The sequence below is a fragment of the Lithobates pipiens genome, unplaced genomic scaffold (assembly GCF_037356315.1).
Source record: "Lithobates pipiens isolate NorthernLeopardFrog02 unplaced genomic scaffold, aLitPip1_a1.2 Scaffold_8, whole genome shotgun sequence".
In the NCBI taxonomy this organism is placed as follows: Eukaryota; Metazoa; Chordata; class Amphibia; order Anura; family Ranidae; genus Lithobates; species Lithobates pipiens.
In genome coordinates this window covers 177,477,018-177,489,061 of record NW_027507903.1, presented here as the reverse complement: position 1 = coordinate 177,489,061, position 12,044 = coordinate 177,477,018, and the positions used below count along the sequence as shown (strand labels likewise).

General features: G+C 41.5%; 1 protein-coding gene across 1 annotated transcript in view; it reads left to right on the top strand.

The window, feature by feature from the left end:
- Positions 1-12,044, top strand: part of LOC143962763 (chloride anion exchanger-like) — a 177,162-nt gene that overhangs the window by 139,154 nt on the left and 25,964 nt on the right. Inside the window, exons 14-17 of the mRNA XM_077472197.1 lie at positions 3,719-3,788; positions 3,881-3,973; positions 4,052-4,147; positions 5,425-5,655. Of these exons, the coding sequence (XP_077328323.1) occupies positions 3,719-3,788; positions 3,881-3,973; positions 4,052-4,147; positions 5,425-5,655 (490 nt within the window). The remainder of the gene's footprint in view (positions 1-3,718; positions 3,789-3,880; positions 3,974-4,051; positions 4,148-5,424; positions 5,656-12,044) is intronic.

Below are 12,044 nucleotides of genomic sequence, written 5' to 3'. Positions count from 1 at the left end.
ATTGGCACTGATGGAAGACAGGTGCACTTCATGGGCACTGATGGACACTGATGTGGTGACTGTTGGGTGACAGGTGTTGTGCTTGGTGTATTACACTAAACAGGACACAGTTCAGTAACTCACTGCTCCTGGCTCTTCTCTCCTCACACTGGAAATGGTGTGTGAGGAGAGAAGAGCTGGTAACAACCAGTTACCGGTCTTTGTTTACATTTGTGATCAGCTGTGAATGGATCACAGCTGATCACGTGGTAAAAGAACTCCAGCCAATGGCTGTTTACTAGTGTCGGTTACGAGCAGTATTCCTGGGAATACGCCACCATTGTCATGCATGCGCAGCGTGTTAGCGATCATGTGCATGTGCCGTGTGCAAGAGGGAAGTACCATCTGTGATTAGCCTTAACTAGATCAAGGTCGATCACATGGTAAACAGCCATGCCCATTGGTGGTGAGCTGTGTTTCTGGGACACGCCACCACTGACTGTGTAGGGCTGCGCATGTGATCCATTGAGAGCTGGGAAACCTCAAGACTTGGACACACTGGCTATTGTGTCCTCAGTCCACAGGATGTCTGCTAATCATAGGGACCAAAATAGATCTGGTGAAGTAGCTGTTAGCTCCTGTTGTTCCCAGATGTGATCCCTTACCCTCACTGCCAGAAGGAGGGGCAGAAGTGTCTCCCTCTTCCACAGTGGATGAAAAGGATCCATAGCAGAAGTGGAAGAAACAAATCTGCAGGAGACATAAGAAGTTAAACAGGAAGAGGAGGCTAGTGAGCCTAACGTGCCTGAGCCATTGGAACAGAGAAAGCAAAGAGTTAAGCATCCACTCAAGAGACCAACTTGTGATTTGTTGGGTGAGAGCACTGAAGACGTTATCCTCACCCCTCAGGGGACTCTTGTAGAGCCTGAACTTCTCACCACATATTTGGTGAAAGGCAACTTTAACTCATCCCCTAGCACATCTAGCTAGCCATTCCAATTAAGGTGACCTGAAGTCAGGACAACCTTCCTTCCTATGCTCATTGGTGAGAGGTTCCTCTGCCAAGTTCTTATGCAAATGCAAACTGTTTGTTTTTCTGTGTACATTAACCTGTTTCCTTATGCGTGTATTCTACAAGCATGTACCAGGTAAAGGACTGTTTCTTCCTTTGGAGGACCAAAGGTTCGTTGGTGGGGGGAGTGTGTTGTGCGTTTCTTGTTTCTCCCACGACCCCACCAAGCTGGCCGTCTTAAGTACACAAGCTTTTCACAGAGGGAGAGATGCCTGTAAATTTCTGAGGCAGGGGGATTCCCCCCTCTCTTTTCTCCTCACTTACTGCATGTTAACAGATGTATCTGTCCACTCTCGGCCTTCCTCCCATGTGCTCCAATTGGCAGGAGAGGAACCAATTAAAGGCACAGTTACAGCAGCCAATGCAAGGGACTGTACTAAGCTGCAGTAAACAGCTGCAAAGGACTCCAGGCGCATCTGTACTGATAGTGAAGCGTTCAAGTGTGAGGTGACTAGTCGGGTTGCCAGGAGAGCCTGCTGTTCCAGGACATTTCGTTTGGGCCTTGACCGCAGGATTTGGGGAGAGGGCTTTTGCTTTTGCCCAATTGCAGGAAACAGTGGTACTGCACCACAGAAGGAGTTAAATGAACACTGTATATAGGTATCATTGCTGGTAGTCATCTTGCTTGTGACACTTGTTATCCTTGTAGCAATGCTACAGGGATAAAAGATAAGGCCATCCATTTCTGGGGACACTGTATACAGACATCATTGTCCTTTCCTTGCTGATAAAGATCCTGTGTCAGGAACCATGAATCAGACTAAGACAGAAGTGAAGTACAAATCACACTATTTAATAAAATGGTAAAATGGTAAAATGGTATAAACAGAGCAAATGTTGTCAAAACATAGAGTTCGGTAACCAGGACGGGTAGTCAGAACAAGCCAGAGAAACAGGGATCCAGAGATCAGCATAGTCAGGTGCAGCAAACAGGATCAGGAACCAGAAAGGAAGTCAGCCAAGAAAAAGTCTATCACAGGAAAACACAGTAGACCGAGTCCAGATATGTTGGCCATGGCAAGGTACAGACAATATGATCCAGGGAATTTATATAACCAGCAGCTCTACCTGATGAGCAGGAAATGAAGACCAGCTAAGTCACTGTAGAATGAAGAGTCTTTGGCAATTAACTGACAGTTGAGCACAGAGCTCTGAGAAGGAAGGGCTGAACCCAGCCCTGACATCCTGCCTGCTTCACTTGATAATCTGGGTCAGTTGAGGTGTTTGGTCCTGCTATCCAAGCGTTTAACCACTTCAGCCCCGGAAGTAATTACCCCCTTCCTGACCAGAGTACTTTTTGCAATTCGGCACTGCATCGCTTTAACTGACATTTGTGCGGTCGTGCAATGTGGCTCCCAAACAAAATTGATGTCCTTTTTTCCCACAAATAGAGCTTTCTTTTGGTGGTATTTGATCACCCCTGCATTTTTTATTTTTTGCGCTATAAACAAAAAAAGCGTCAATTTTGAAAAAAAATCATTATTTTTTTACATTTTGCTATAATAAATATCCCCCAAAAATATATAAAAAAAAGTTTTTTTGTTCCTCAGTCTAGGCCAATACGTATTCTTCTACATTTGTTTGGTAAAAAAAATCATAATAAGTGTTTATTGATTAGTTTGTGCAAAAGTTATAGCATTTACAAAATAGGGGATAGTTTTATGGCATTTGTATTCATTTTATTAATATATTTTTTTTTTTTACTAGTAATGGCAGCGATCAGTGTGACTGTGACATTATGACGGACACATTGGACATTTTATGACATATTTTTGGGACCATTGTAATTTATACAGCAATCAGTGCTATACAAATGCACTGATACTGTGTAAATGACACTGGCAGTGAAGGGGTAACCACTAGGGGGAAGTGTAAGGGTTAAGTGTGTCCTGGGGAGTGTTCCTAACTGTGGGGGGGCGTGGCTACGTGTGACACGTCACTGATCTCTGCTCCCCATCACAGGGAGCAGAGATCAGTGACACTGTCACTAGGCAGAACGGGGAGATGCTTGTATACATTAGCATCTCCCCGTTCTTCCTCTCTATGAGGCAATCGCAGGTATCCCTGACCCGATGACCCGGGACCCGATTCACAGAGCTTGCCACGGGTGAGTGCACACCCGTTGGCCGCCTCTTAAAGGGCCACGTACAGGTACGTTAGTTTGCCGGTACGAGCCCTTCTGCCGAAGTATATCGGCGTGAGGCGGCCGGTAATCGGTTAAGTGCACCAATGAAAGTGGCTAGCTGAAGACACAAAGTTTTATCTTCTCTCAAAAAGGACTGAAGCTACTAATGCCATACAGACCTGCAAACACATATTCAGGGCTCTGTATATGCAGTGGGAGGGACAATTTATCTAGGAGGTTAAACCATTACATGTTGATGTGAATAAAGTGTTTAAAGTTGGGCCTGTGGTGTCAGGGGACAGAAAAGAGAGGCCTGACACAAAGAAGGTCATGCCTCTGCTCTTCTCCTGCCTCATAGAGCCAACCTGAGTAAAGTGTGTGTGTGTGTGTGTGTGTCTATATATATATATATATATATATATATATATATATATATATATATATATATATATATATATATATATTTATTTCCTACTGTTTACTATATTTAATTAGTAGCTACTTTTACATTTATTTCTATTAACATCTTGTTTACTTTACAGCCCGAAATATGCATTATTAGCTAGCGTTAGAAGAACAGATATCTATAAAGACAAAAAGGATTACAGCGATGTAAGTTAGTCATTCTCAATCAAAAATGAGCATTGAAATAATTTCAATACTTAAAACCATGTATATATAATATGTGTTCACACTGTCCACAGATCTATGAGCTGGATGGAGTGAAAATATTCAGATGCCCATCTCCTGTCTTTTTTGCTAACATTGATGCCTTTAAAGAAAAACTTATTACCTGTGTAAGTTTTTTGTTTATTCCTTTTCTGTTTTTAAAATACCATTTAACTACTGCCTACTAACACAATGATATCTTGTAGGTTGGGTTTAATCCACTGTGGCTCCTTCGTAAACGCAATAAGGCTCTCAGGAAAATTACAAAATTGGTCAAAAAAGGAGAATTACGGATGACACCAGTAAGTCTAAAAAAAACAACCTGTTGTATAAAACTATAAAAAGCAGAGGGTGCAATTAACGCAAAATTAACAATAATAAACCCCTCTCTTTGTATGCAAGCTGAACACTGAAAGAATTTTCACAAAAATTCAAAATAGTAAACGTTAAACAGGGTATAAGTGCAGCGCAAACAGAAAAATTCCAAAACGTTGGTGAACAACAAGTCCCAGAATCTAATTTTCAAAAAATGATAAGGAAAAAGCTTTACGTCGTGGCCCTGCCCCGCTGTGGATGGCGTCGGCTGTAGCCATAACAACAACTTCCTATAAATTGACTGATGGGCGACGCCGTAGCCATGGCCCACTGAGGAAGTTCACAGGAACGTAACGCGTACAGGGGAAGGCTGTGTATGACGTCACCCACTGTGGCCCTTCGGAATCTGCTTGTGTTTTTTATGCCTGTACCAAACTGCTGAAATGTGAGTAGTCTGTGTTTGGACTTGGCTGGCGGCTTTACGTCGTGGCCCTGACCCGCTGTGGATGGCGTCGGCTGTAGCCATAACAACAGCTTCCTATAAATTGACTGATGGGTGATGCCGTAGCCATGGCCGCTGAGGAAGTTCACAGGAACGTAATGCGTACAGGGGAAGGCTGTGTATGACGTCACCCGCTGCGGCCCTTCGGAATCTGTTTGTGTTTTTTATGCCTGTACCAAACTGTTGAAATGTGAGTAGTAGTCTGTTTTTGGACACATTTATAACTTTATTAACAATACAGTGAGCATTTAGAACTGTTCCTTTTTTATCATTTATGGTCGGATGTCCGCATTTGGTTCTGAGGAGTCTGAAGATAAGAGTGCTATCTGCTTTAACCCATTTGGTATATTGGGCTATATGCTTGCATGACTACCTGTTAGTTCAGGAGTCCATGCCTTGAGGTGAGAGTAGATAATAAGACCGGAGGTGGAGGGACTGTCACCTTTTGTGGATTTAACATCACTGGTAAAGGCTTTCTGGGACTTGTTGTCCACTAATTATCTGGACTTTTTTCGCATCATCTTTTGAAAATTATATTCTGGGACTTGTTGTTCACTAATAAAGATTATTATTATGATTGTTATGCATAAAACACAACAATTCAGAAGGAACATTATAATGCAAGAATAACATTATATATTTTTTGATTGTTTTTTTTTGTTCTCTCTTGTAAAATGAATTATCTACTAATACAAATACAATACAATACATATACAGTACAATAAAATTAATACGAAATTATTTTTGAAATTCACTCTAAAGAAAGGTTTGGTACCAACATCAAATGACATTGAGATATCTGATGATGAAGAACTGCACAATAACAGAATAGAAGAGTTGGATGAACCCCCTGAGGATTTGCCCATTGAAGTGAACTGGAGTGAAGATCTTCCAAATAACATCCAAGTTCCAAAAATTGATCTCCACACATTGATTCTGGATTTTACAACAGTGTCATTTATTGATATGTCTGGAATGAAGGTTCTAAAAGCGGTAAGCACATACATTTGATATGTAAGCAATAAAAACATCTGTGCTTCTGTGCTAACCCAGTTTATCCTTGTTCCACCAAATAACATTTTGTATAAAAATCAGACACAAAGAAAAAATTTATTTATTAGTGATGATCAAATTGTCTCACATCATATTTGCTGCAAGCTGGGACATTATGAAGTGACTAGATGTTCTCTAAAGATCACTGATTTATGCCCTGTACACACAATCAGAAATTCTGCCAGCAGTCCGATGAGAGCTTTTGGTTGGAAAATGCGATCGTGTGTATGCTCCATCGGACTTTTGCTGGCGGAATTTCAGCCAGCAAAAGATTTTTCGGTCGGAAAAAGTTCCGATCAGAAATTCGGATCGTCTGCGCAAATTCCGACATGCAAAATTCCTACGCATGCTGGGAAGCATTGAACTTTATTTTTCGCGGCTTGTCTTAGTGTTGTACATCACTGCGTTCTTGACGGTCGAAAGTTCAGAGAACTTTTGTGTGACCGTGTGTATGCAAGCCAAGCTTGAGCGGAATTCCGTCAGAAAAACCATCCAAGTCTTTTCCAACAGAAAATATGCTTGTGTGTACGGGGCATTACTGAACCAGGTGATTCAATAAATGAATTGGTAAAGGAATCTTGTGGACCTCTCTTCAGTCCACTTTTAATTAGAGAGCATGTAGCCTGTCCCCTATATATAAAGCCCATATTTCAATGGATCATGGACTCTCTAGTCTCTACCGCTCAGTGACCTTCAGTAACCAGTGTAAGCAGGATCCAGGGGGGGATTCCCTTCATTTTGTGGTGGTCATGCCCTAATAAAGAAGAACAATATTTTCCTAATTGGATAGCACCAGAAAATCGTGTTCCCAATGTCTTGCCTTCTAGATATAACAGGCTTGTTTATGACGTTCCACCTGCATTTCTAACTGGAGGTCAATGGTGAGGAGGTAGGAGAGCTGTGTTTTGAAATGGACATGCTATCATTGGTACAGTTAATTTTCTGAGATAATACTCTCCAAATTTTAATTGCATAAGCATATACAAAAGCTCACAAAAAAGTAAGTACACCCCTCCCATTTTTGTAAATATTTTATTATACCTTTTCATGTGACAACACTAAAGAAATTACACTTTGCTACAATGTAAAGTAGTGAGTGTACAGCTTGTATAACAGTGTCAATTTGCTGTCTCCTCAAAATAACTCAACACACAGCCAATAATATCGAAACCGCTGGCAACAAAAGTGAGTACACCCCTGAGTGAAAATGTCAAAATTGGGCCTAAAGTGTCAATATTTTTTGTGGCCACCATTATATTCCAGCACTGCCTTAACCCTCTTGGGCATGGAGCTCACCAGAACTTCACAGGTTGCCACTGGAGTCCTCTTCCACTCCTCCATGATGACATCACAGAGCTTGTGGATGTTAGAGACCTTGGACTCCTCCATCTTCCATTTGAGGATGCCCCACATATGCTCAATAGGGTTTAGGTCTGGAGACATGCTTGGCAAGTCCATCACCTTTACCCTCAGCTTCTTTAGCAAGGTAGTGGTCATCTTGGAGATGTGTTTGGGGTCGCTATGTTGGAATACTGCCCTGCGGCCCAGTCTCCAAAGGGAGGGATCATGCTCTGCTTCAGTATGTCACAGTACATGTTGGTATTCATGGTTCCCTCAATAAACTGTAGCTCTCCAGTGCCGGCAGCACTCATGCAGTCCCACACCATGACACTCTCACCACCACACTTGACTGTAGGCAAGACATATGTATCTTTGTACTCCTTACCTGGTTGCCACCACACATGCTTGGCACCATTTGAACTAAATACATTTATCTTGGTCTCATCAAACCACAAGACACTGTTCCAGTAATCCATGTCCTTAGTCTGCGTCTCTTCAGCAAACTGTTTGCGGGCTTTCTTGTGCATCATCCTTAGAAGAGGCTTCCTTCCGGCATGACAGCCATGCAGAATAATTTGATGCAGTGTGCAGTATATGGTCTGAGCATCGACAGGCTGACCCCCCTCCCCCCTTTAACTTCTGCAGCAATGCTTGCAGCACTCATATGTCTATTTCCCAAAGACAACCTCTGGATATGACGCTGAGCATGTGCACTCAACTTCTTTGGTCGACCATGACGAGGCCTGTTCTGAGTGGAATCTGTCCTGTTAAACCACTGTATGGTCTTGGCCACCATGCTGCAGGTCAGTTTCAGGGTCTGGGCACTCTTCTTATAGCCTAGGTCACCTTTATGTAGAGCAACATTTATTTTTTTCAGATCTTCAGAGAGTTCTTTGCCATGAGGTGCCATGTTGAACTTCCAGTGACCAGTATGAGAGAGTGAGAGCGATACCACCAAATTTAACACACCTGCTCTCCATTCACACCTGAGACGTTGTAACACTAACAAGTCACATGACAACGGGGAGGGAAAATGGCAAATTTGGCCCAATTTGGACATTTTCACTTAGGGGTGTAGTCACTTTTGTTGCCAGCGGTTTAGACATTGAAGGCTGTGTGTTAAGTTATTTTGAGGGGACAGCAAATTTACACGGTTATACAAGCTGTGCACTCACTACTTTACATTGTAGCAAAGTAACATTTCTTGAGTGTTGTCACTTGAAAAGATATAATAAAATATTTAGAAACATGTGAGGGGTGTACTCACTTTTGTGAGATACGGTAAATGCAAGGAAAGAATTTAGAAAACACAGAAAGGACATAAGCTCTACCATATACATAACCAAGTGATTTCAGAGGTTACATATAAATGAACAATGCTGACCATGCATGAGCAATAGCTGCTGCATGAATTAGATGATTTGAACAGAAATTGGTTAGAATGTCACCATATATTTGATATGAGCATACTACCATCTCTGGTTAAATAAAGAAAATGGGAACCAATTAGACTTATGGGTACAACATAGCACCTCTATATGCTTATCCACTCACTCCATATAGGAGTGGGGCTCAGTGGCGAATCCAGCATATAGTAGATATATGCACTACCGAAAAAAAAGAATTGGTTCATTTTCGTTTCATTCTTTTTTTTTTTCCAGGTCATTCATTATGATCGCATTTCGTAAATTTGTAAACTCGAAAAAATTTGTAACATTTGAAAAAATTCGTACATTCTAAAAAATTCATTAACTTGAAAAAATTTGTAAATTCGTAAAATCATAAATTCGAAATTTGAAAATCCAAAAATCTGAAATAATAACTTACTAATAATTAAATTATAGGTGTTGGAAATTTTCTAATTTGGCTGTTAGTGAACGTACGAATACGGATTTATCCAAAGTTACGAATTATCTGAAATAATTAATGCTGCATCTAAACAAATGGAAGGGAACACATTAATAATAATAAATAACAATAATTATAATACAAACTTTTTATTATTACTATTATTTTTATTTTTTTATTAATTTGTTCCATTCCATTTGTTTAAATTCCATTATTAGTTTGTTATTATTTCAGATTTTCAAATTTTCAGGTTTTCAAATTTACAAATTTACAATTTTTTTCAAATTTTCGAATATTCAAATTTTACGAATATTCAGAAAAGTTTGTTGTTTTTGATGCTGAAAAGTGCAGGGTTATCATCCTTATCATTTATTCAATAGTAGGTCACCAACCTGGAACATCAAGCATGTGCTTCTCAGACATAGTACATCTGCTTGTTCCAGGTTAGTTGCTCATTGAGCAGTGAAGCTAGGATCAAGATGACAGCCTCGGAGTTTGCTGCTTCAAAATAAAGTCAGTAATGACTGTTCCCCCATGTCCAGTGGCCCATGTCCAGTGGCCCTTTCTTGTGGCGTACCCCCCATCCAGTAGTCACAACAAAAAAACAAAAAAAAAATGTTTTTTTAAAAGGCCCTTTAAAAAAAATAGAAAATAATGTCCTTTAAGTGCACTGCGTTTGGACACCAGACACAGGGCACTATGGGAAGTGCCATGTCAATGCAATCACAAGATTTCAGATGAGGCACTTCATTTACAGAGTTTTGACCTGCTTTGTGGTGCATTCCATCGCGCCGGACATCTTCTGCCCGTAGTATCACTACGGGCGAGTGCTTTGTTCTTCGAGTTAAGAGGTTACTTCTGGTTTCTCTGTGCCAGTGGTAAACCGGAAGTGACGTCAGCAGCTCTGTGAAAAGCATGGCCCGAACAGAGCTGCTCTAAGGTAAGTAATGAGGCTCAGCACACTGTATGAAAAACGAAAATGTAACCCCATATATCTGCCTCTCACAGAGGACTGCACTTTAACAACAAATTATAATGATGATCTTTTTTAAATATTCCAGTAATGACCTGGCACACTGGCAGCATTTGATGGCACACTAGCAGCGTTTGATGGGCACAGTGGCAGTGTTTGGGCACAGTGGCAGCATTTGATGGGCACAGTGGCAGCGTTTGGCACAGTGGCTGCTTTTGATGGGCACAGTGGCTGCATTTGATGAGCACAGTAGCAGCATTTGATGGACACGGTGGCAGCATTTGATGGGCATGGTGGCAGCATTTGATAGGCACGGTGGTAGTGTTTGATGGGCATGGTGGCAGCGTTTGATGGCACAGTGGCTGCAATTGATTTTTTTTTTTTTTTTTTTTGCGCCACCCCAAAAAAAAATTTGAGCACCAGCCCGAATTTACAGTATATACCATTATCCAGTGAATGTAATGTGATTCAATACTTATCACTGACAACAGAGAGGAAAGGGAAATCTGATTTTTTTGAAGCAGTTGATTCAAATTTTGTTGGCAATATATCCACTAAAAATAACATTTGGCAATGTCATGAGCTCATAGACTTAACAAAAGTCTCAGGCAGAGATAGGACAGTCTGCAGGCACAGGAAACACATATCTAAACAAAGTTTCTTTGAAATATGTAATTTTTTTACATTATTAGTTTCAGAAGGTAGTATATGCGGAGCAATTTCAAGGTCATCTGCTGTTATCAAGAATATTGTTATACAAATAAAGCATAATAGGCTGACATATTTTCATTATTTAATTTGTTTTATGAATGCATTACAAAACTGAGCTAAACCCCAGGCTTGGTCATTCTTGAACATCCAAATGTGGTAGCTACAACTGTCAGTCAGTGCCTGGTAGACATGTGTAAATTTTGTTTTGAAATTTAGTTTTCGTCCGAAAAATACATTTATTTAGTTACTCCCGAAATTCGTTTTTATTTATTTTGTTTTTCGTAAAAAAATTGCATTAGTTCGAAACTCCAAATGAGTTAAGGTCGAATCTGTCATTGAAGGCTTATGGTGTCTGTTGAATGGAGCAGCGAAACTCACTGTATGATGCTGCAATCATACATTCAAGGTCTAATATTTCGACTACAAGCTATAGTAGGATTCTAATGTTGTACGTCTTCTATGGTTCTTTTTAAGGCTATTTGCATTGCACACAGGTCATTAGCATTTGCATGAAAGCGGTTGTATACCCGCTGATGTGTTTTTTGTTTTTTTTACTCACCTGCAAAGGAAAAGGCATAATGAGTTAGTATGCACCGCATACTAGCGCATTATGAAATACTTACCTTAGAATGAGGCCCCGACATCTGGCCCGATCCACGCTGAGGGAGCTGACATGTTCCCTCTGCGTTTCTTCCGGGTATCGCGGCTCCAGCGCTGTGAGTGGCTGGAGCCGCGATATCGTCATTCCCGCGCGTACGCGCGGGAGATTTCTTCCCGGCAGGGTCCGGCCTCTGCCGGACTTTCAGCTGAGAATACCTTGTGCGCATGCACCTCTGCAGTCAGTGGCGCATTGCGAGGGGAATATCTCCTAAACCGTACAAGTTTAGGAGATTCTTTTTACCTACAGATAAGCCTTATTATAGGCTTTTCTGTAGGTAAAAGTCCCAAAAATTACTATACAACTGCTTTAAGAAAAAAAAAATGTGTGTGGGTCCCCCGAAAATTACATACCAGGCCCTTCGGGTCTGGTATGGATATTAAGGGGAACCCTGTGGCAACAAAAAAAATGGCGTGGGGTTCCCCCTCAAAATCCATACCAGGCCCTTCAGGTCTGGCATGGATTTTAAGGGGAACCCCGTGCCAAAAAAAAATGGCTTGTGGGTCCCCCTCAAAATCCATACCAGACCCTTATCCGAGCATGCAACCTGACAGGCTGCAGGAAAAGACGGGGGGACGAGAGTGCCCCCTCTCCTGAACCGTACCAGGCCACATGTCCTCAACATTGGGGGGATGCTTTGGGGTCCCCCCAAAGCACCTTGTCCCCATGTTGATGAGGACAAGGGCCTCATCCCCACAACCCTGGTCGGTGGTTGTGAGTGTCTGCGGATGGGGGCTTATCAGAATCTGGAAGCCCCCTTTAACAAGGGGACCCCCATATCCCGACCCCTACCATTTC